Genomic DNA, 26,536 nt, shown 5'->3' with positions numbered 1-26,536 from the left:
CCTGGTTCCCTTTTTATTTTCTTCCACCTCTTGAGGATTCACTGGATTATGAACTGCAGTACTAACCCTTCCAAACCATTTTTTTTTTTCCTAAAGCTGTTGATTTTCTACCACTCCAGTAGTGCTGGGATGCTGATTACACCCCTCCTACCCTACCATACCTGGCTCCAGAAGTGTGTGCAAACAAAAAGGAAAAAAAGCCCTCAGCAGTAAGTTGGCTGATTCTGGCAGCAAGACAAATCTAGCACCACACAGCAGGCAGGCAGAGTGCACTGCTCATCCTTTCGGTTTTGTCAGTGCACGGGAATGCTGGACATCAACACGCAGCGAGGGATTCGGCCGAAAGGACTCCTCGCCGGTGCCTGAACCCTGCTGCTGTCACCCCCGTTTGGAATATACAGGTAAAAAAGATGCAGAAATGCTTTAGCTAATCTGATTCAGTGAAAACAGAAAGCAGTTAGGAGAAGCCCGGACAGCCTAATCTTATTCCTAGCAGGCAGTGGAAGTAAACCACAGTGTACGGGCTGATAGCTACTGTATACATGATACCCTCCGGTGCTGTAACTTGCATGCGATTCCTCTGCTTAGAGCAAACAAATTATCGCAAGCAGCAGTAAAGATTTTTTTTTGGATACACTTTGTTCAAGTTGCCTTTATAAATATTTATCGTTATTTATATAATTATACCTCTCTGATGGCAGGCTTTACAGCAACTTTGAATCACAATAAACAGGCAGACCAGACGCTTCCTTTTTAGCCATACTGTATCTATTCTGTGTGTTACATGTACATCTATTACCAGCATGCGCCGAGTGTATCACTCATTCATTTCATCATGTAATTTATAGTTACATTACAAGAGAATCCATCTACAAATAGCAACCATGTAATATTGATAAAGCATTTAGGAACAGAATATAAATTTAATGACAGAGATATAGTATCAATAACCTGCAAAAAAAAGTGTCTGTGTAAGTAAACACAATTTGTTACATCAGGAACCTAAACAGAGACCATATTGCTTTGTCAGAAACTTTCTTCAAAAGAACTTCTGACATCCCCAAATTCTTTCCTCCCACACAGATGTCAGAAGCCAAGACAGACAAGGTAAAAATCAAACCAACAGAAAGTTTTGAAAATGACAAGCAAAATATTCCTTGGCTGAAGAAAGGTAAGTTGCAGTGCTGATTTATTAATTACTGGTTTGTGTTGAAATGTACTTTTCAGAAATTTTTTTGATTTAAAAAAAGAATCAAATGGGCTGCTTTTCCAGACATAAACATGGGCCAGGATTTCTACCACAGGAATTCCATAGTTTGACATCTACAAACCATGCATGTATGTTTGCTTATGGTGCAGAATGGCCTAAATTACCAAAATTTAGAGTGCCCCAAAAGCTCATTTTTTTCAGTCTACTTGCAGTCAATGAGAAAGCTTTATTTAACCCTAACTACAACCACTAAGAATTATGGACGAATCTCTTCATTCTTGGTAAAAAGTTTATTAACTCAAATGATTACTGAAGTGGATTGATGTTTGTATGGGTTTCTCAGACAGGAGTAAAAATCAGCTCTGAATCTTTGGATTTGGCACTGTATTATCTTTGAAAAAAGTAGTATAAGTTGCCGGCGGTTTCCGTTTTGTGTATATGAAATACAGACTCTCAGAAGTAGAGATGTTATAAAAGAGGTATAGGGGACCTTTTCAGTTTAAAGGCTGAAAATCGCCAGGTATTAAAGCAGTTAGTTTACATCAAGTACTGATGCTTCAAATACTGCGTTCTATTTGTTAAACTCTTTAAGAAGAAAAACACATATGATCGCTAACTTTCCTTATTGCATATCCCTATACGCATAAAGATGGAAGGTCCTTAGGATATATTTCTTGCTGGAAAAATTGATTTGCCAAGTTAGCACATAGCTAATTACAAAGATGTCTTTACATATGTTTATCAATCAGAGCAGAGTTACTTTATATTTCATCACATATAGACACATCTAGGAGTTTTTAATATATATCTGTATATACACATACATATATGACAGAACTATATGAATTGAATTGAGAGTCTGAAAGCAGAGCTTTTCAAGATATATGTGATACAAATTACGTATCCATGGTTAGGTGCAAATTACAGCTTTTAATGAAAACAGTTATATTCTAATCCTAACAAAAGTATCTTGGGAAGAGTCTAGAAGTGATCTCATATTTTGAAAACATTAACAAGGAGAGTACAGAGGAAAATGCTCATTTATAGCAACCATTATGTCATCTGTAAAATGTATATCACTATTTATTTTAAGCTCATTTTGTTAATTATAAGTTAGATCTTTCAGCTACAGGAGGGGCTGCAATAAAGTAGGCCTAAATTAACGTCTCTGCCTTGCACTCTTCAGCCAACAGATCATTGTTTACGCAGCACTTTCACAGAATGAAAATCAGCCTCAAGCAGAGCTGACTGGCCAACACGTAGGTTTTACTTGGCTGGACACCCAAAACCCTCTGCATGCAAGACATCAGCTACCATCAGTAGCAACTCTGCAAATGAGCATCACAGAGAACAATACGACAGGGTGAGAACCAGGTCTGACACTACAAGATAACATTGCGCTTTAGCTCGTAAACAACAAATCCAGAACCGGCTTGGGTATTTATCCCATCAGAACAGAGCGCAGCATGAGTCTAAGCACAGATCACAACTTCACAAAAGGCGTAGCAAAGGTGTAGAGGACTTCATCTAGTCCATAATAAGAGAAGAGGCTCTGAGCAGCCAAGACAACAGGGTAAGACCGATGACACAGGACTCCCCATAGAGTCCAACGTGGCTCTTTATCCTCTGGTCTGAACCTACTCCAGCAGCCAGACTGCATCTCTTACACCTGTATGTTCCTGAGTTGATTTAGCTTTGTGGTGGTCATCCATGATGTTTTCTATTTCTCCTTTTCCTAAGGACATCCACTGTTCTGAGCTTTTTTGTCATTAGTAATATTTTAATTGCTTTGCTCTTGTAGGAATTGGTCTCTTTCAGAAAGAGCACGCCAAACTGTCTATCGACAACTGTTCTCTCTAAAGCGTAATAAAGCAGAAGTGGGCCTTGAAGGTCTCATACAACAGCTGAGTCAATAAATAGCTGAAGCATGTGTCACAAGGGAAGGAAATTTTCCTCAGTAAATGAACACGAACATCATTTTATATTATATTAGAGATTTTTACAAATTTGTTATTGTTTCCTTGCTTTAAACACTTCTGTGGTACATGTTAGATTTTTCAAATATGGTAAACCAAACTGTCTGGAGCAGAAGCTTTACTTCTATGTTTAAATGCTTTAAAAATACCCTGCATATAGATTTCAGACATTCCAATAAACAATGAATTGTGGAGAACAGACTTCTACTGTTTCCATCAGGCAGAGTAAGAAAACTGTATGTTCTTTTAGCATCCAGTTTTAAAGAAAAGTTATTTTTATTCATGGTTTTGTATTGATTATTTGTACCTTCTAAAAGAAGCAATCATGAACCACATAGTATCAGAAATACGCATAAGAAATATAGACTAGATTGTGGCTTTAGTATCTTTCATAGACTCCAGTTTTTTTTCTAATGCTTTACAAAGAAATAGCTCATGGACTGGTAGTGCAGTGGGTCAGCATGGAAATGAGGTATTTATTAGTTGTTCATTGCTTTGAACATTAGAAGCTGTTTAATCGGTGTGTGCATGGGTTAATCTGGCTGCCAGAGTTATTTATCTTTACTTTTTTGGAAGAGGATATTTAGTTTCTATCTTCCAGCTTCTAAAAGCTGAAATCAGAATCTCATTCCGAGGGAAAACTTCTGCAAAGCAAAACAGAAACCAAACCAGCCTTATAGAAAGTATTATTACAGAAAAAAATAAAATAGACTGGGCTTCTAGGAATAGAACTTTAAGCAAAGTAAGACCAATTTAAAAAGATCCTACTCATGCCTTTACCTCTCAGTAACTCACTTCTACCTATGGCTGCACTCACTCACCACTGCCATGAGTGAATCAGAAGACTGTTGAGGGAGGGGGAAAATGATGCATAAGCTAGCACAGTCTTGGAGAGAAACATCTATGTAATCATGGCACTAGACTGTATGTTTTAAATGGAAAACGACACATTTGCCCTCCCCTTTTATTTCTTGCTTATCTTACAAGTCTTTTTTTGGTGGAGGGATTGAGGTCCTCCGTGGTATCAGGCACATTATGGGATTACATATAAATATTACAAATAAGCAGTCAGATTGACAAATGGGCAGTCACAGTTTGCTAGACTATCAGAAAGTCCTAAAATGCCCCTGTATCTCCTAACTGCTCAGTACATAAGCCTGGGTCTGGACAACAGCATGAGAGATTCCATAGGTTGAAGGCCTTAATAAGGACAAAGGAATGATCTCAGTCCTATCCCGAGACATCACAGCATAAAGAATTTATACTGGCAATCTTTTTTGACATGTGATATGTCCCTCAGGGCTATTATCTCTGAAGATCACACAACAGATGAGAAAACCTGTTCAAAGGGTCTGCATCAGATCATTAGGTGTGAACCAAGCAGAATTGGTTCCAAGTATGAACAAGCACTGAGAAAAGGTAGCTCTAAGCCTCCTCTTGTTCGTCTGACCTTAGTGCTGGCAAGAACAAACTCAATGAAAGCCTGGGATATAGGAGAAAGGCCAGACAATAACTCCTATTTTCTACAGCAGCAGTTATTGCCAGTGGCTTCTTCACATCAGGAACAGCTCTTTGTTGGAGGTGGGATGCATATTTGGATGGAAATACAGAGCTCCCCATGCCAATGGCTATACAACATCAGGGCAGAGTGAAAGGTGGGCCCATTTGCAAAGAAACTCTTGCAAAGTTATCTGTGTTTCTTCCCTGAAAAACTGAAGCAGAAGTCCTCAGTACATATGCATCCCACTCATACGCATTTTGCCCTGTGACATGCACAAAATGATGGTTTGTGGGATCACCCTGCAGGTCTGTGAAGTGTCTCATGCACCATGCTCAGAGAGTTCACACTAACTCTGCCACAGAAGAGTTGTCTACTTTTGAAAAATAAAAATACAGTGGGCTAAACTGTGGAAGCATAACTTCATAGCTTCACTGGTGCATTGCCTATCTGTTGACAGACCAGGCAGGCCAATAACACAGTAGTTTGGTCAGTCTATAAAATATGAATAGATATGTATAGACATCGATGTATAGGTAAAGAAACGCCAATATAACCTGCATGTAGTTTTAAAGAAATGTCCTTTGCACGGATCGGAGTCCCACCTGTTTCATGCACCAGCAAGATGTGCAATCAGCAGGCCATGGTACCTCATGTAAAAAAGATCTCTACAGGCTCCTAATCTGGCACAAACAGTTACTTAAGAGCGTCTGTGAAATCTGGAAGCCACACTAAGATGCTTTTCTAAGTGCAGTACCCAAGGATGACTAACGCTCCCGAGGGCTGACTGAGGGATGTTCCTGCCTTGCCTGGCACAGAGCTGGCTCCTCCACGTAGACCAGGGCTCTTTCCTCCCTTTTGGTGATTTAGTGCACAAATAGCAGCCATCTGCTGGGAAGGGAGGTCAAGGCAGAGCTAAATTCACACCAGCCTCAGCATGTGGCTTTTGGAGTTCCTTACAAACATTTAATCTCGCCTTATCACTTGATGATTATAGCCATATGGATACATGGGAGCAGGCAGGAGCTTATCTGACTGACATAAGGCTGTAAAAGGTGACATTGATTTTGCACAGGAGGCCAGCAATGGTCTGTTCACTATTTCTGTGTCCATTGCAAGGGATTGAACATCAGGGAAAGTGTGTCAGGGCCTAATACTGCCCTCCTACGGTTTCATTCAAAAATGACCAGGGTAGCTCAGGAATGCAGGTCCAAATTGCACAGAAATGAAATTTCATTTCATGATATTTTCCACACAAAGCCCTTCTGTTTTATGCTGCCCAGCTGTGTACACAAATGCCCTCCATATATAACTTCCAGCAAAAAGTTAATGAAATGGCGTCCTTGCTCTCCTGCCAAAAGTATAACTAAAATGTTAATCTCAAGACTTTTTCCAAAATAGCCCCTTTCTGCACTAAAATTCCCATAAATCAGAAATATTTTGTCAAAAATAAGCCTGTTTTCACTGTCTTGCGAATAGTAAGATGTCTAGCCCTGATTTCTTTAATCAGCTGCTCTAGCCAACAGATTTTCGCTGTAGGGTGAAATTCAGCCCTGTACTGAGGGTCAGTATGAGGTCAGCACTTAAACCATAAAATAGGGCTTAAGTGCTAAATAGAGCCTCTGTTCAGGATTATATTTCACCCCTCTAAGGACCACAGTTCATATGAAAAGGCAGATTTACTCATATCATAGATAGGGCTGTAGCGGCATTATTCAAATAATACCTTATTCCACAAGTAATCCCATTGGGTGAGGTTGTGCCACATTTCTTACTGGTACATCCCAGAAATCCAATACTGGAGCAGTCTATTCCTAATTGCACCTCACCATAACATCCTGCAGCCTGCCCCTGGAATATATTCCTGATAGTAATAGCAAAACCCTCAGCTTCTGCAGCACTCAAATGCCCCTTCCCTAGATACCTAGGAGTTTTAAGAGACTTTTACAAGCAGCAGCAACACAGGAAGGATATAACATCATGAAACTGTTTTTTCCCAGGGAGAATTCTCCCAGATAAATTCCCAGTTCTTTCACAACCTTCCAGCTTTTTGCAAGGGCTGGAGTAATGGTCAAGACTTTTTACATAGGTTTCAGAGAGAGTATTCTCAACACAGTGTTCTGATCCGACTTGCACAAATACATTTAGGGAGTTAAATGACACGTTTTCAAATTTTTTTTGAAAATTCAGAAATCAGTGAATGTAATTCTACACACACACAGACACTTGTTTTCTGAATTTTGCTGACTTTGGTCCAGAAGCTTTTTTATGTCTTCTTCCAAACTGAAGTCATTGAATTGAAGAGCTTTATAAAAGACTGACAGCAAAGAAATACCTCTCAGTTTCATGTAACACAGAAAATGCCAAATGCCTATAAGATGAATGCTAGAAATCTAAGTAGACTGTTTCCAGATAAGAACCACAAAAAAAAAGTGCATTTAAAAACCGATGACAAGGATCCCAGGGGGCTCAAATTCCTGGAAGATGCCTTGTCAGCTTCAGGACTATGACCAAATGAATTAATCAAGACAACCCTTCCTTTAAGCTGTAAAACAGCAGATTTAAAGACTCTCTTCCAATGCAGAGGGAGTACATGAAATCTGCAATGGTCCCAGCTCACCAGTCCTAATTATAGTTTTATAAACTCAGTGGTCCTTGATCTTTGAACTGCAGAGTCCTTGGAAATGAAAGGCTTTGAACACTGCCATAAAGGTGGAATGTTCAGTAAAGACAGTGAGACTTCTCTGAACAGTAGTCTTTAAAGTCACACTCTTGCACTGGATATTGACTGTAAAAATATAGGAAGCAATGTTGGCTTAGGTGAATTTGTTCCACAGATGAAGAAAAACGTCTACTGCACTCAACTGCCAGTGCTGGGAAAACCTGAAGATGTTCTTTGTCTCATACACCCTTAAAGGTCTTGCAGAGCAAATTATATATTGCGTTTGAGCAAATTTTTCTTAGCTTTGCCTTTGTTTGTGTGAGTCCAGGAAAAAACAGGATTCTACTGTAACTCAGATACTCATTTGCTGTTGATTTTCTCAAGGGTGTACATGTCAAAAGTATCTGCATCTCCCAGAACTTCCAGAGTGCTTCCTGCTTAAAATGGCAAACCATGGTGCATGGAAAATCTGAGGCTAAGTGTCAGGATCAAAGTGACATGTAATTCCACTAAACTAAAGGAGTTGCATTGGCTTGCAAAAACCTTAATTTGTCCCAGTATGTTTAAGACAAGCACCTGTAACTGTTTTAGGGCATAAATGAGGTAGGAGGAGTGAAACACACCATTCACAAGTTGTCTCATTTTTTACCATTTCAGTTCACAGAGGGAAGTGTCAAAAGCAAAACTGTTCTCCCAGCTCTGAGAGTACAGGCCAGAAAGATGCATGTAGTAGACAGAATAACTAGCCTGGATGATTAAAAAAAGTACTATTAACAGTGATAAGTTTTTCAGAAGATTCATATTTTTACTGTTCTTGATTGTATATTCTCTATTAGGAATTTCATTGGCCTTTGACTCCAGTAAATGCATCACTTCCAGAAAGTGTTTGCTTCTCTTCAAAAATGAAGGCAGAGCACACTGACAGTTTCTTTAATCAACTTTAGCTAACACTTCTGAAAGCTCAAGGAAAAAAAAAAAAGCAGCATTATTTGTATTCCTTGTAACCTGGAGTAATGCAAAGAGCACTGGGAGTTATACTCACTTTGTTCTGGAGGGAAACAATAAGACCTTGAAGTCTAATTGTGTATTAGATGTCCAAAAACTATGAAAAACAGACATTTCAAACCTACTAGTGACCTTTTAACTCATTTATAAAGATTTTAATTCCTTAATATGAATCCCATCAGAAAACAACTATTGTGCAAGCCTGATTTACTGTTATCCTGAGTTTGAAGGCTTTTAATAGCAGATGTAAACAGTTCAGTGCCAGTCTCCAGCTACGTACTGCATGGTCAAGAGTAAATCATCACTCAGTCTAACACGTGCTAGTGAAATTTGGACATTTTTCAAAATTTGTTTCACAGAAAATTTAAAGTTACTGACCTTTAATTCCACTTTTCAACAAAAACATCTCCAAATGTCCGAATTCCCCAAGTAGAAATTCAGGTTTGTGACCAGCTCCAGCAACCACATTTGTCATTTCATACTTTTTTTCCACAGCAAAAGTTTCTCTTTTAATTCCAACAATTTTCAGAAGGTGTTTTATAGCCCTGCAAATTATATACTGATATGTAGAGCCAGATTGTCAGTCATATTGAGGTGTAAAACAAAATCTGACTGAACCCCTCTGATACAAAGGCAATCTGGGAATTTAAGGATAATTAGATTATGAAAAAAATAGGTCTCCTCTCTTCTCAAGGAAGATTTACTATCACTCTCCAAAATACAACTGCTTCCAAGTGCTCAAAACAAATTGCAGTAAATGGGCTAAATCCTGGGCATGCAAGTTATCTACTGTTTATGGTGCTATGTCTGTAGGTTATGATGACAGGCATTACAAGAAAAGCTTAGACAAAGACCAAAAGTGAATTTAGTTGAAATATTGATCTTGTTAGCTGAGGTTCATAGGAATTTGCTTTCCCAATTTTTTCAACAAGTATTTAGAACTAAATCCATAATGGAGAGATAGTTAGACACCAAGAATTATTTCTTTAGATGCCCAGAATTAGACAAACAGAAGATTTAGCCATCTGAACTTTGCAGAAAACTATGTTTCCAAAAAGAAAATGGCACCATGTATCTGCAAGGTAAGACCAGAATCTTAAAGGCAAGACCCTGTTCAGCACCTAGACACCTGCCTTATACTTAGCTGCACTGAGATTCACCAGCCAGGCTCTTTTCTAAGACACCTCACACAAGACCAGATGAGGGATTTCCACCATAAAACCCTTATTAAAATAGCTTAGTGATTGCTGAGTTCATCTGGGACTTAAGATCTGGGCTGAGAGCACATAACAGCATGAAAGGACTTGAATTCACTTCTCCCAGAAGAAATTCCCAGTCACCAGACTATCAAATGTTCTGTCTAGTATTGTGTTTTGGAGAGTCTCAAACACCTAAGTTTGAATGGACTACTTAAACTCATCGCTCCAGAGAGATTGGGAATGACTCCACAAGCAGGTAGGACACTTGAATGAGAGGCAGGAGACTGGCTCTAGTCACTGCTACAAAGAGTATTTGGCTATTCATTAAAAAGTGGAAAAATTTTAACAGGTGGGTTTGGGAGAAGAATATACTTTAACTTTCTGGACACAGAACACTTCCAAGAGCAGGCAGAGAGGGATTTGAGCCTGGGTAACACTCAGCCCACCAGCTGTTCTGATCAGTAGGGTCTCACTCAAGTAGGTGTGAAGGGATTAGAGCATCTGCTCCTGCTCTACTTGTGGAGCAGTGGCTGGCTGAGGTGCCCAATACAAGTGGAGCAATTGTAAGTCCACTGAGGGGGTGGTTGTCCCTGGGGCTTCTTAGTAGTTTTCCTGGTTTTCATTCCCCTTGTTACCATACCTCTCCTATCAACTTATTGTTCCTGGTTATTTCATTCTTTTCATCTGCTGAACAGAGTTGAACCTGGGACTCTGGAAACTACTAGGCAGAAGGGCATACACAAAAATTAGGTGCTGAAACCCTCATCCAAGTTTCTTGATGGTTCTTACTATAAAGTGAGATTAATCTCTTTGAAGAGAACTGCACAAGGCCTCTTTACCACGTAAGTGATAATAAATGGTACAAGAGATCCCTGCTCTCTCCCTAAACTAGATTAATTTTCATCCTATAAAAGTTAAACAGTCTCTTAAGGTCTCCTGATTATGTAGTCTCATTCTAGTTTCAGTCTTTAATCTCAATGAACACATTAGATAAAAACAAGCAAACAATTAACTAAATCATAAATTCAGATGAATTGTTTATTATCTGTCTACTTAATGTGCTTGTGATTGCTGCAGTTAAAGATGATAATGTTTTCTTTTCTCACACACAAATAAATATACACAGTACAGAAGTACATGCAGCAAGAAAAACTTCAGCCTGAACATGTCAGTAGGTTCCAGAGATAGAGGAGATGCACTGCTCTGTGCTGCTGCCATGCTAGAGATGAGAACTGATTATTAACAAAAATTATGATTCTCTGTACATTTGCTGAAATATGCGTACATGCAGTTTCAAAAGAAAGAAAATGCTATTGCAAATCAGCAAGGATGTAGATGCCAATTTTCCCAAAGATCTGGGCTATTAAGTTGTGATAGGAACACAGTTTTGCAATACTACTGCACCTGTAGTTAAAGAGCAGATGCTTGGCTAAATATGAACACTTATTTAAGTTCTTCAGAGTAAAATAATACAGGTCAAAGTAATATATTCCTACTGAAGCAAGCCCATCACGAATCAGATTAACAAAGAGTCTTATCTGTCATGCGACCTTTGTAAACACAGTTGTCTAAAAAAAAAGTTAAACTATTTTAACCCCAAATTGCCCCTTTGTTGCACATGGCATCTAATACACATGGTTAAAATGCGATCACACATCTATAGATACAACTTGGGTGCCAAAACGAAAGTTGGAATCTCTGATTCTTCTTCCTGTTCCAACAGCATTTTTTAAGTAAATAATTATTTCAGGCATGTGTTCAGCTAAACCGATGATTATTACTCAGATAAGCACTTCTCAGTCATTAGACTAATCTTTTTTTTAATGGTTGTGTAGTGTAACATGGAATTACATATGGCTATTGAACTTTCAAATTTAAGCTAAATTTAAAACACACTACACTTCCCCCCCCCCAAACTAGAATCATTTATCTTCTATGTTCATTCAGTCTTCATTCTCAAACAAAGCAGCTCTCAAGACCATGTTCGTATTATGTATTGCTAAAGCCAGATTTAGACTGGTATTTCCAATCTCTAGCCTTCCTAAAGTTTGACTTGTGTGTTGAGAGTCAAAAGAAGGGTCACTTCCAGGTTAACTCTCACCCATGCTTTATGCTGGCTTTCTAAATGACACCCACACTTACCTACACAGAGCTTCAAAATAAGTTGAGAGGAGTGATAGAAAGATATAGAGTACCTCCTTCGGTGATTCCAGTTTTGCAGGGCTGCTTCATGTAACATACTGCTAACAGGTGCCCTTCTTTCAGTTTTCTGGCTTGTAAGTTACTCTCACTTGGCATACTCACTGAACACCAAAGAAGTCAAAATTAAACTAAACAATCATAGTTTGCTTCTCTTTTGTCAATTAATGGAAGCCTAATATGCTAGGCAATGCACACTGTTACAGGTACAACAATTCTGGATTTGACTCAGACCAAGTTGAAATTTAATGCTTTCTGTTTAAGACTGTAACATAGACATATCATCTATGTTGCAGGTCCTAAAGTTACACCATGGCTGATAAATCCTCATAGACAAAATCTATAGTATAGTATTTCTGACTATAGTGAATCCATTTTGACAGTAAATAGGCAAAGGGAAAGATAAAGAATGGAAAAAAGCCCCTAACATTCATAACTAAATGTAAACCTCTTCACTTCAACTTTGCTTTTTCCTCAATAATTTCTGTCATATACCAATACTATCCTGGGAAATAAAACCAAATAAAGTATTATGATGGTGATAAACTAACTTTTTTTCCTGACTTGGAAAAAAAAATAGAGAAGTTCTGTTCTGTTTTAGTTGAAATTTTAAATCTTTGAATTCCAAATGTATTTTTCACAACTAAGCAATATAATAGAAAGAGGGTGAGAGGGAATGAAAGTAAAGACAATCACAGGAAAAAACTAACCGTGGCACCTGGTAGTCATTCTGCTTAAGTAGAAAGTTGTGACAATGTATTGGCTACTTCAGATATTTTAAGTGTTTGCATTTTAAAATACTATTGATAATTTTAAACAAGACATATATAAGAAAGATCTAGTGTAAAGTATTTGAAATATGCCCATTCCAGTCTCAAGCTAAGCAGTGATGGTTTGATGTTTCTAGTTTAATTATGATTTAAATAGACAAATAGCTTATGAACTTCATGTAGATACTCACTTTCAGAAATAAAAGTTTAAATAACTTTTTGCTAGAAGAATGGCCTGAGCTATAGCAACTTTCAGCTATATTTATTGTCACTTCTATCTGGAAAAATCATCTGTCCAGGTACCTAACAGAGGCAGGAAGATTGCAAAGGACCACAGAGACAGGTTCTAAAGACACCCTGCTGCTCCCAGCAGAGCTATTTCCAGTGAAGTCAGTCAGCTTTGGTGCACAGATTTTTGGTACTGCCCACATAGCATAGGAAAGCAAGTAATACACAGACTAAGGAATTAGCAAGACAGGTGCTGTTAATATTCTCATTATGGAGGTGAAGTGTTCTCAAAGATTTTTTTGACTCTTTCATAGAGACCTAGGCTGGATTCACCCACTCTGCTCTGAAAGCTCATTCCACAGATGGATACCATAAATTTAGGAAGATTTTTCTCTGACTCGCACTCTCAGCCCCTAACTTTATGATCAGTCCTATCTCAGAAGAGACAGTAATCACAGCACAAAAAATCCAAACAGCAGTGGAAGCTTACCGCGCTGTCACTTGGAGGGAATCACCAGCAGTTGTATAGAATCTCCATGCCTTAAATTTTTTTCATGCAAAATAAAATATGAAACTAAGCAGTGGTTTTACAGTATGACACAGCAGTATTACTTGCATTAGGCCAATTTACCACTTATGATAGCAGTAATAGCACTAAAAGCCAATAAAAGCGGTCTGTTCGTTCAGAGATTGGCTTTTATGGCTTATTCTAAATATTATAAAGTGAATCAAAAGCTGTCATTATAGTGTCTAAAAAGCCTTCGTACCTTGTAAGCAAACAGTGTGACTTTGACAAATAATCATTAATATGCCTGTGTGAGACTAGGGCTAAAAGAGAAAGAAAAAGGAAAACCCAATATTTCACTTTACATAAGTCATTAAGATCATTTCAAGTTAAATTTCACACAAAAAAACAGCTTTATATGTAAAAAGCCATAATTTTCCTAAGTTTTATTTAAATCTGTGAATATACTTTTTCATAAAACAAAAAGTCGTCAGATAACCAAGCAACGAGTGATTGAACTATGATGACATATTCTCATCAGTTTTGGGAAAACAAATGCTGCCCATGTCTAGGTAGCACGTTTCGGCCCTGTCAGGCAGACAGCATAGTGCCTAACCTGAACTTTCCTTGGCTCTCATCCTGCCTGCCAGAGGTCCCAACGAGGCACAGCACCATTTGCCCTCTTCTTGCTGCACAAGAAGTATGTTATGATAGCCCTAGAAAGGCATAATTTATCTCCTCTCTTATACCTGGCCAGTTACTCTTCCAAGAAATATGGGGGAGGAGAGCCAAGGCTCTAGCAGCTCTCAACCACACTCCATCTACCTCCTGCCAACTTGGTTGCAGACAGAAGCATCCAGAGAGAGAACTGGGCTTTTCATTGTACACAGACACAAAATTTAGGCAGGTCAAGCAAGGAATATACAGAATTTCCTCTTCCACAGAGCCCAGAGAGCAAGACTAGGGCAAGTCCTCTTTGAGACTGCCCAGCTAGAGTCACTGCCATTTGCCAATTCTAGTCTTCGAACCTCTTGAACAGCACTGCCCAGTGTGCAGTCACCAGCAATGCTCAGAATGAAGATTTGGGCTTACCACCAGCTTCCCAAGACAACTATTGCTAGCAAAGTTGCAGTGCTTTGAACACAATCTCCAGAAATGGTGGTATGGTTGAGTTTGAGGAGAAGGAGAGGCAAAGAGAGACAGAAAGGCAAATCACGGCTGTACGTTCATATTGTGGAGTCCACAACATTGCTTCTTTACATAGTTCTCCTGCTGTATAATCATATGAATCTTAGATATTTGTTACTTAAGGTTACCTCCCCAACTGAATAGCCCTGATGACTTTAAATGCTCTGTCTGTTTTGGATCCCTGTGGGTAGGCATTACCCAGGCTATTTAGTGACAGAGCTGTACTAGTGAGATGGACAAGCTGGCAGCATAGCAGGAGCTTCAGGAACATCAACATAGCATTAGACCCAACAACAGAGCAATGTTGGCTCTGTGGGGCTCTGGTTGCAACACATTTTTCTCCAGGGGGCCGTGGATTTCACAAATTTTTGCATTTTGAGGGCAGGCAGCTCCCTGAAGCTGGCAGAGACATCTGGCTGGGGACAGTTCAGACTGCCTGTTAACCATCCTGCTCATCCTTCAGGCTGAGCTGCTGATCCTGGCTACTGCTGACTACTCGCTGCTGATCCTGGCTACTGCTGGCAAGAAGACATCTCTGTGTCACCATACCCACAGCTCCCAGTCTATGCCTCCAGCTAAACTACAGCTCTACAGTTAGACTCCCAGTGCAGCCCAGTAAACATGATTTTGTCATTACCAGTAAAGGGCCAGAAGCTTTACCTTGAGCTGACAGTGCAGGGTCTCAGAGTGTCTGAAGTTTTCTTGTCCTGAGCTGGTTTTAGCTTGCTGTAAAAACTCTAGCAGTCAAGCGACTATTGCCTGACCTGTTTGAAATTAGCTCTGGGAACACCACACATGGAAAAGGACCGTCAAACCTAGTTAGTTGTTGGGTGACAAACAATAGCCCTTTATATGTGATGACTGAGGCTTGGAGAAGCTATTGTGCAACTTTCAGACTTTAGCTGGGAAACAAGAAAAACAAAGCAGGCTGTGTTAAGAAAATGTATAAGAAGAAACCCAAATGGACCCCAAGACTGTGATAGAAGAAAGAATTAACATCACACTCCTCCCAGAAAAGACCCCATCCCCCTCCATTTTGCTTGCGGGAAATGTTGGGGGAGGAGGCAGTTGTACAACAGTGTTGAATCTGTCAAAGTTTTTCTGTTAAAGAATATAAACTGTTAGACACATGAATATTAACTGGACTAACAGTAAAATCTTAGCAGCATGCATGCTGTTGTCCCCTTTGTCCCTGAAAAGATTTTTCATTGTAACATCAGCAAGTGGATTTGGGATCCACGACTATTTTCAGCACCCTGTGCTGAGACAGGGACTCTGCCCTTAGGTTCACAGCCACTCCTTAGCCAGATCACCAGCATGCCCAGCTTCTGGACTGAAGACCAGGCTGTGTGACCACCACAAGAGCCTGAGATAGACTGAAGACCTTGGGTCAGATCTGCCAAGCCTCAGGCACTGAGTACAAGTCTTGGACTGTTGGCTCAAGTGTTTATGCCTCACAGTGACAGTGCTGTATACCAGGGAGTTTTCTTGGCTATTGCTATTTGCAGTTTTGGGTCCCTGCTACAACAGCAAGCTAGTGTGCTTGCAGGTGAAGGTGTTACATGATACATTGTGCAGCTGTATTGAGTGCACAGGCCCATGCGATAGCAGAAACATGGTGCTATACTGCCAGGGGAATTGTTCCACCTAACAGGGCTCTTTAAGGGCCACGCGTGTTTTGTGGATATTTATATGAACAGAAAAAGCAACAAACCTCCTCCTACAAACTTCTTCAGCTAAGTTTTTCCCATAGGTTAGAGACCTCTCCAGAAACACTGCATTAACAGCAAGGTGCAAGATCCCAGGTGGAAACAGATGCACCAGGGGTATATCAGCTTTCACCTAAGCTACCCTAAAGCATGCTAGGAAACCTGCTAGGATCCTTCACATGCTTGCTTTTATCCAAGGAACAGTTGTATTCAATTTCATAAATCTGAAAAGTGGAGTTTGTCCTAAACACCAAAACAGATTATGGATTTGATGGTTTCAGCCCAAACAGCAAAAGAGTAGAATTAGTTTGCTCATTTATTCACAAGCAGTTTGGTCCTTTTAAATATTCTCCTTCAGACAGAGTATTTAGCAACTACCTAGCTTCCTTCCAAACTGAACAAGTGCTTTTCTGTGCCCAGGCATAAGCTGGTTCAACAGAGGATCAATGACTGAGGCCTAAAGAGCAAAGGCTGCTTGCTGAAACTGATAATGCCAATGTTATTCTTCCATTTCCATCAATAGCATTTTGTAGTACTGATTTCAGTCTCAAGCATTCCTAAAAAACGGTAAGAAAAGATCCTATACACACAAAGGTTTGAGAGGCCTGGTATGTGCTTTTCATGTTATGGGTCTGCAAGGCATGTATATGCACATATATTTCTCCTGTAATATTTTTCCCATGGGTTCAATCCCCATACTTTAGCCCCACCTACATCTATTACACACAAGATCTTTATTATTGCTAAAGGAAATCAGAGCAGGAGTCTCTACAGGTTGCTCTGCAACCTGAAGCCATCTATGCAACACTGACAGAAGCCAAGACAAATATTGGATATGATTTTTTTAACCAGGATTGAGTGAAAAGTCAGTGGAATTACTCATATGAAGTTAGGCTTGTGCCGAGGCATTTTGCTGAATCTGTTTCTGATAGAGGAGGAAGATGAAGAACGCACTGGCCCAAAATAAAGACCATATCACAAGTATGGTGTTGCCCTGTCTCTAATCACTAGAACAGCCAAGAAACTGTATCCTTCCCTCTACTTAGGAGACCACCTGGAGAAATACATTTTTCTCAAGCTTTGTGCAAGAGGCTAGAACTTAGCTTTAATACAATGCATATTTTCCATTTTTCCCCCTCTAATGAGACACATTGATATTATTACCTGCACGTACTGTGTTTTGTTAATGGGAAATTTTTCAAACGCTATGTGGTAATGGACTGTGGGATATGGGATTATATATTTATTATTCTCAAGAGCACTGTGTAGACTGTACCATTAAGTTGCAAGCAGATTGGCAGAACAGGGTTTGAATTTTGGCAAAAGATCCCTTCCAAGCTTGCTGTGATTTGCCCATTAGGCTTGGTTTGGCTCTGCTTTAAAACCTTATACTGACTGAACTGCAGTTGCTTTAGTCAACTGTGCTACAAACAGGCTGCACTGAGCACTCTGTTCTGGGTCAGTCACACCAAATCAGGGAGAAGTGGTGGCTGGAAGACTGGGAGCAGCCGGCTGTTTGGTGCTATATAGAAAATGTTTCCATAGCCAGAGATAAGAACAAAATCTACTAGCCACAGCGTGATTCTATTGACAGAAAAAAATCCACATTCTCTGCCCATGTAGATTGTATTTACACACAATGTCTAAGCCTATATATATGTGAACGTACACAAGCTACAGTCAAATATACCCTTGCTTTCTCTACTGCCACAATAGGTCAGTCCAGGTTTTTACATATAGTGGCTTTTTCAGAAGTGAAAGGTAGTTTTTGCACAACTGAAAGACTGATTTTAAGATGAAGAAGGCTGCTTGACCCCCCTGAGGGAAAGCTGAGAACTGACTTCCATGAATTTGCCCTTCGTAATATTCCACTTTGTCTGCAGCAAGAGGAAACAAAAACTAATGGAAAGAGACATTGTTCTTTGGATCAAATTTGAGTACTTGCAAAAAAGGCACTCTACTAAGTAAGAGTACAATGTAAGAAGAAACAATGGTTAGATCAAATGATTCACAAGATCCAGCTTTGCTTAGACTGCTTATATTTTCTTTTTCTAATAGGACTAAGGTGAAAGAAACTTGTGATAATTTTTTACATTTGAGATTCTTAAAATTCTTCCAGTCATTAACCAAACAGCCTACAGCTGCATCAAAACGATTAATAGGAGTGGAGGTGAACTAATAACTTAGAAACATGAAATAAATTCTTTCCTAGATACAAACCTTGGGACTGGATCATACTTCTACAGCAAACCAAATGAAATCCCAGTCATGAGCCTTTTCAAACTTAGGAACAGTTCAGATCCCAGCTCTGCGGCCTGGTTTCATCTCCCTCTATCCTACCATATATCTTGAGAAACTGAAGCATCCTATATATCAAGACAGTAACATACTGGACTCATATGCCTAATGCTAAATTAGATATACATTAGTAACATATACTAGTACTTAGATATTCTAAATATCCAGCTTTATGAGTAGTTGAATATTATGGTACCTACCAACTTTGTTTGCAGTGGCTGGTGCTCAGCATTTCTTGCAGATTAGCTCTGCATTTTATAAGAAATAGTCAGAAATAATTGAGGGACCCCAAACTAGTAGCTGTAGATGAGTTAAAGACCACAAAATTGTCATTGACTTCAATGACAAAAAAGTTGAGCCCTTAATAAAAATGCCAGTACTGTACTATTACAATCTAGATTTCCCTGATTCTCAGTATCATTTTCTAAATTCTGTTATTACTCATCCAATTCATTTCCAAAAAAAGAAAAAGAAACACCACCCCACAAAAGTGGCAGCACCTTCTTTTCGGCCTGTGATAACCCAGTCTGTGCAATGCCACCATTCAGGGTCTTCCATTTAATTTTATAAGCTCTGAATTGCAGCAGTAGGATTGGTTTTAAAACAGTTAAACTTTCCCTCCTGAAAATGCAGCCCTCTTGAAATAGCAGGTGTTAATAGCTTTGTGCACAGATCTTAAAAGGTCTGTTTCCAGGACTGGCCACAGGTGCCTCTGTTTCCCATTGGTGTCCCGCTGGAATGCAGGTTGCGCAAAACCCAATACATAGAATTAGAACCGGATCCTGTCAGTACCCCTGAATCCTCAATTCCCTTTGACTGCTAAGAAAGTGACAGTAGTCGTCATCAGGCAGGTACAACACTAGATTTATTGAAATGGAACTTGCCTTGCAGTCTACATAAATTTGCCCTACCAGGTAAAATTATTTAGACAGCCGATTTTCAAGTAGTTTCTTCATATACATTGTCCATAATATACTTTATAAATTCTGTATTTGCCCTGTAGTTAAGGCTATCTAAACTGTGGCTGGATAAGAGGTCTATTTTCTTCTTCTAAACAGTGCAAGCTCTCCTATATCCAATGACTATTGGTATTATTAGCATGATCTTTTTAGCTTCTAATACATATTAATTTGCAATATACAAAACCATTCAAATAAATAATTGTGCAGACTGAATAAAAAAGCAATTTAAACTTTTTTCCCCTAACTGGAGACACTTTTTACAAATAGTTCTTTTAAGTAGTCTTAATAGTATCTCTTTAATATTGCCATTAAAATTCACCAGAGTTCAAGAGCAGAGCAAATTTACATCTGTTAAAATAATGGAATTGACACTGATATTACATCATTGCTATTTTAAATAATCATTCTTCATAATTCTAACCTACTTGCTTTAAGTTGCAAATAAAGGGCTCGTTCCTACTTTCAAAGTCAATGGCAAAACTCCTTTTGGCTTTCAGGGAGCAGCACCTAGCTTTAAAGATGGGGGCCTCTACCACAGTGCAGTGGGGTTTGTGTTCATTTATGCAGGGAAGAATAATTCAGTCCAACAAAAAAATTACTGAGGACAGTTCTATGAGCTCTCTTGTGCCCCGGTCAGACTGGATAATTCTATTGGTCTAGCTTGTTCCCAAAAATCATGCAGCTCTAAGCTACTGTGAATTTCAAGGGAGATATAGTTCTCCTGTTTAGTTTCACAAGACAGCAATATTTTATATATGTATTTATTTGCTGATTTTAGTGCAATTCTGTAGTTTTCCTTCCTTAATATTTTGTGAAAGTTTGTTCTAAGAGAAGTATAATGGGAACTCTCATAAATTCACCTTCTCTTGGGAGAACTTTAGCAGTTTCACTGAAATTACATAAATATTCTCATACAAAAAAAATCAAATCGAACCTAAAGGAATCGGAAAGAGGTCAAGGAGTAATCAGCAGGCTGGGAACGTGCAGCCTTTTTCCCAGTACACCATAAACAGCTGAAAAGTCATCTAGAAAAGGAATCAACACAGCTCTCTCCCTGATTACAGGAAAAAAAAATGAAGCAACAATTTTAGCAAATAGAGGATGAAGATTGTAAGAGATTACAACATTATTTAAAATTGGAGAAAAATGCCTTTTATCATCCATCTAATACACAAAAGAACAAAGCATGATACCTGGCCATTCCTAGGCTGCCTATGTGATCTTTGGGGGATCCATGCTACAGTTCATCTGTAAACTCCTTATCTGCTTAGACCTTGAGTTTTCAGGGACAGGGACTTTTCAACTATTTCTGCACTGAGCATCTAGATGGACAGATTTCTGGTCACGGTAGAAGTCACTACCCACTACAGTTAACTTTCTACTAACGTGCTACTAAAATATGTCTTCAACATTTCCTAGACAATAACCAGCAGTTGAGTCTTAAATATAGTTTTTCACTGCAGTATAGGGTCTGTTAGACGTTATCTGGGAGCCAGAGAACTTTATTAGCACTACCATAAAAACTAAGGCAGAATCAATCCCTTGTTTTATTATCACTGGCACTACCTAATATAAATAAAATATCCAAAGCTCAATTTAGGGCATGATTGAAATCATAATTGTCTTGGCATCTTTAAGAGCAATTCAGCTTTAAAAGAAAAAAAGAAAACACATGTGAGAACAGAATGTGACCCTTTACTGTGATGAAAAACAAACAAGCAAGCACCACCAAGAATGGGGAGGAAACAGAATCATCCCAGAAAAATCAAGTTTTGAAGAACCTGCAGTGCTGTCTGGTATACCCTCTTTGGAATTATTTACCTCATTGCACTTCTCTCCACCCCCACAGCAGGACACCCGCCCTCATGCATATTTGGGAAAGCAAAAAAAAGTTAGCTTGGATGGTAGGAAAATGTCTTCAGAGCAAGGATGATTAGGCAGTGCTCTGCCTGAGGAAGTGTTTCAGGCGCCATCACTCCATGGTGTCTAAGAAGTAGTGAGAGGAAAAAACACCTAAGGGATTAGCCTACAGAAATTTTGCACCATCCAGGGTGGGACTAGCTGGGCTAGGTCATTTCCCATTCCATCATCTGTGATTCTTTATGGCATTGTCCCTCACATTTAAAATATACTGTCTTCCCTCTGTGCCTGTGGCACTGACACACCACCATGCCTAGTGCAACTCAGCCTGAAGGACAGTGTTGAATCATATGCAGTAAATCAGTGCTGTGCCCCTTAAATAAATAGAAGTTACAAATAAATACATCTTTTGTAAGCAATTTGCTTGTTTATCACTTCCCAGCCACAAGCACCAAATGCTAATAAGGGGAAAAAACAGTACACATGATAGGGAGAATGAGTCATTGGCAGAGCCCTCATCACTGAGCATACGAGGATTAGCCATTGCTTGTAAGATCTCACTGTGAAGAGGAGGAATATGCAAATATATTGTCTATCCATATCTACGCAATTTAGATATCATAAATGTATACATATGTAGGTATACAGGAAGAGTCAGTCTACAAGGAAGATCCTGCTGCCCCATCCAGATTCTTCATTCTGTCAGGATTCTTGTTGGCCACCACTAAGCCTGTCTACCTGAAAATTTCACCTAGCTGCAGGTATCTTCACAGGAAAAAATATATTTGTGTAATCTATTTTTGGCTTTCCATGCAGTACCTGTGGATACTGGCCTAGAATTTTCATACGCGAACACTTCTCAGGTACCAGACTAGTTACCCCTGATTGCCTGGCACCTGCGAATCCTGCTCTAGGACAAGGTGAATAGAACATAAAGTGAAAGTATTTGTTTTATTGAGAACATCTTGGCCAAACCATATTCATAGCTGATAAAAACTGATGAAAATGGAAACTGATGTAGATTGGAATCTTTTAATATTTGGGGAGCATGAAAGGGTGAAATCAGAGTTCTGAGCTTGAACACATTTAAGATGAATGAGTAGGGAAAAAAGGCAGGTGATGGAGTGAAATATCCTTCTCAGGAGAAGTATTTTCAAAACCTGGTAGTTACATTTTGTTAGTTCTAATCTTCTTTTAATGAAACAACTTCTGAAAAGGGAATATAAAAGCACAGAGCCTGAATGCCAATAGAAACATATTGTAAATATGATACATTACCAAAAATTCTACTGCTGCTAGGTTAAGAGGAAAAAAAGAAAAACAAACCTCTTCCACTTTAAAGCATCCTCTTTTGCTTTCATATATATAATTTTTAACTAAAGCAGCTATGAAGAGAGAAACTAATTATGATTTGATTTTTAAAGGCCTGGGTTTCCTCTTGCATGTATTAGACTAACTCAGGAGTAAGACCATTCAAGCAAATGAGATGAGGTTGGTGTGAACAAATTTAAATGTGATCAGAAGCAGGCCTTAGGATATTTATGGATAGAGTGAGTCATTCTTGTTCTGGTTGGGTGATTACATCAGTGGAGAATTAGTCTATCATCATGCAGGGCCTCAGTCTCCCTTCTCTTATATCACCATACATTAGGAAACACTGCATGGAGTTGAGCAATATTTCACTAGCCTAAAACCAACAAGATAAAAGAACAGAGCCCACAGCCCCAGTCCCTTTATTAATTGTAAATTAACTGCAAAAAGCTGTCTCCATATAAATCAGCAGATCATCTGGTCTTTCCTCCTTAGCTTGTTTACCTACTAAAACTTTCATATAAATTATTTTAGGATCTTTTGCCCATTTAAAATATTAAGTGACTGGTCATAAAGGAGCATGTAGTCTTTGTCTGGCAACACATTCAAAAAGTAGCTTTTCTTCCACTGGTCTCCAGTCACGCATCTACACAGATGTTAGAGAGAACAAACTGAATTGATAACGTAAATTTGACTACTTCAACTCCCTCCTAACCAAATCCAGTTCTGCAAGAAATCTTTAGCAGTCCTAGTCTCTGAGCATTTTCCAATAATTTCTATGTCAAAGTAAATCAACCCTATGCCAGACTCCATACTATTATTCTCTCCTTTTAGACACACAGCAGATTTGTTGAAGCTAGAACAACATATGATCCGTCCATCTTACCAGTAACAATAGGCAGTTTCAGCTATTTAAGAAGCCAGCTCAGGAAATGTTGTGGTAGGCTGCTATGAATATCTAGAGTAGATTATGGAAGGAGAAAAAAATGCTGGAAAGTCTCCAGCAACCTTTTGGAGTTGCTGAGAAATTTTTCCCCCATGGCAATGACCTTATGGCCACTTCAAGGGAAAAAGAAAGTGACTCCCCCCAAGCCCAGGTGCTTACAGGAAAATCTCCAGCCTCATGCTATCCCTGCTTCTCTGTGGTTTTCATGAGTATTTCCCCAACAAGAAGCAAGGGGCTCTTCAAAGGCAGGCAGTCTGGCTTCCCAGGACATCTGTGCACTTCTCACTCTTTCTGGGAAACAGGGAGGATTAAAACCACTGCCTCAGTGGAGTAAGCTGAGTATGGTTGCTGCTTGGATCCAGGTTCGCAACCCCAGAAACATAATGAGAAGCATGACAGTTTTATATACAAGCTTCTTCATGCAACTACAGAGCATTCTATTTTGCTGCTGTTCAGTCCCTGGCCAGCCAGTGGTCCAGAGAGGATACTGAGATGGAGAACACTTGATTTAAAGTCATTTCCAGTGCAATGATTTTATTTTCTAACATTACATCTTCTTAAGATATTTAACCACCAAGCACTGTGAGTATCATGGTTTCACATTCATGTTATACTTTGCTAATACCATCTAGCATTTCTTTAAGTGTTTTTTTTTTAATCTTTTTCCAACAAATAAGACACTTTGGCACCATAGCGTATCCTATAGGCAGCTCTTTTAATATCTAAATCCCAAGGATGTTTGGGGGGAAAAAAGATTATATTTATTCAGAAGTTAAATGAGATTAATAATTTTGAAAGTAATTTACAAATAGCAATCAGCCTCTGCAATGAAGGTCACAGAAAAAGGACACATTAGCAATTGAATATCTTCCCTCCCTTTAAAGTTTTAATACCTCATACCTGTTAATAATGGGAAATATCCTTCTTCAAGAGTAGCATTTTCAAAAATTGGCAGGATCCTTTTGCTAATTCTAATCTTCTTTTAATAAAATAATTTGTTTAAAAGGATTATAAAAAAGCATGAAAATGGAACGCCAATAGAAATGTACTGCCTTTACAATAAATAGTTAATGTATTTTCTAAATGAATGATTTAAAATACCTATTAAAGTAAAGAGAATGAGCTTATGTTTCTAGTAATGACTTCTCTGCCTCAGAATGAAATCTGTAAATCCCTGATTGCAATTTCACTTCCCAAAAGAACAAGCAGTCCTGGGACTGATGCTTATTGCCTTTATTGTTAATACTAGCATACCATATATGTGATTTTTATATCACTGGTTTGAATATTTAGATTTATACTTGTGTATGCTTTTTATTTTAAATCTCATACTGTTATTCTCTGTCACACAAAAATAAAGCTCTCCTTCAGCAAGATTTTTTTTGTATGTACATGCATACACATATACACAGACATTCAATATAAGTACAATTTTATTCATAAGAGCGCATAATGATTCAGGCTGTGATTGTTAATAAAAATGCATTTCTAACCATCAAATTTGAGTCTATTATTCTAAGTTAATTGCATTTGCCCTAAAGAGACTTGCGACTGGCTGTCAGCCTATTTGTGTCAGTTCCATTTTATTCATCAGTCAATCTTGTCTCCTCTTTTTTCACATCCCATATATTGATCAAATAGATTTGTTAGCATGCCTCTGCAGCTTTAAAAAAGTTTTTGTTATTTGTCAGGTTTGTTTGATTACTATATTAGTTTGTGTGTTATCTTAATTGTTATTTCAATAGAAAATAAATGCCCTTTGATAGTCCCACAAGATTCCCATTAAGTATAATCCATATAACAAGTTATTGGACGGAGTGAATGTGGTAAGAAAATAAACACATTAAATCTATTTTAAAAGGTGGTATTAATCTGCAGCTGTATTGTACTTGATCCAAAAGACAGGAATAGAAATAAGTACAGTGTGAAACGTATTTTTGATAAACATCAGTGCCGTATCATTGCATATTATGCTTTGTATAAAATACTCTAACAAAAGACACATTATATAAAATAAACTGAGGTCACATCTGGAAGAGTGGGTTTTGTGGTTAAGTGCGAAACAGAAGGAGATTATATATGGCTTTAGACACTAGAAATTAGGATAGGGAGGCTGCAAGCGAATACAGGTAAAAACACTGTTATATGAGGCAAATTGCTGATAGGGGAGAGAAAAATACCTTTTAGAAAGGTATTTACTAGAGCAAAAGATAAACATCTAAGTGGGTACCTCCTTCCTCTACAAAGATATAACAGTTGTAAAGTTGAAATAAATAACAGTTTAGCTAGGTAAAAATTGAAACAGGATCTCGTCCACATTAGTCAGTCACTTTTCGTCATAACTTCATGGAAACAGAATCTTTACCTCAGTCTTCTCCCAGGGGAAGGTGATGAAGCCATTTTCTCCAAGAAAGCTATTTTTGAGACCTTCATTATTAGTAAGATCACATAACCTGGCTCCTTGCTTAACCTTGAATCTAGAAACTCCCCATGAGGTACCTGAGCTTGCATAAGGTCAGAAATCAGCATCATGGGAAATCAGCTATAACATGTGCTTACCATTTCATTTAAAAAAACAGTTGGGTTGATTTTTGAAAAGTCTATGCATCTTAAGATAGCTGCTGAAGAAATAGAAACACTGATTTCATAAAACTTCTTAGAAGAAAACCTTGTGTTTTACCAAGACTTAAAATATACAGACCAACTCCATAGCTTTCTGAAACTGAAATGTGAAATTAATAAAATTTTCCTTTTTCAAAGAAAGCTTATTCAGCTTTTCTTAAGTGAATTCTTTCACTGCTTTGGTCAGGCTTAGTCTCCATATTATCCAACTTCAGTCATATAAAAGTTGGATTTCTAGCCTGCGCTAATTGTCTGTATTTTGTTGCAGCCAATGGCAAAGGGGTGGGTGGGGGGGCACAGAAGACTTCCAAAGAGCAATTCATTCCTGGCTTAAACACTTGTAATCAAGATGGGACAAACGGCCAGCAAGACAGGCCTGTCTCTTATG

General features: G+C 38.6%; 1 protein-coding gene across 1 annotated transcript in view; it reads left to right on the top strand.

Moving 5' to 3' along the window:
- The first annotated feature begins 326 nt into the window (after positions 1-326).
- MDFIC2 (MyoD family inhibitor domain containing 2) overlaps positions 327-26,536 on the top strand; it is a 49,763-nt gene continuing 23,553 nt past the window's right edge. The window contains exons 1-2 of the mRNA XM_067303671.1: positions 327-401; positions 1,084-1,171. Of these exons, the coding sequence (XP_067159772.1) occupies positions 1,084-1,171 (88 nt within the window). The 5' untranslated portion in view covers positions 327-401. The remainder of the gene's footprint in view (positions 402-1,083; positions 1,172-26,536) is intronic.

Source organism: Apteryx mantelli, chromosome 12 (genome assembly GCF_036417845.1).
Source record: "Apteryx mantelli isolate bAptMan1 chromosome 12, bAptMan1.hap1, whole genome shotgun sequence".
NCBI classification, from domain to species: domain Eukaryota; kingdom Metazoa; phylum Chordata; class Aves; order Apterygiformes; family Apterygidae; genus Apteryx; species Apteryx mantelli.
The sequence above is the reverse complement of the archived record's forward strand: the minus strand, read 5'-3'. Positions and strand labels throughout refer to the sequence as shown.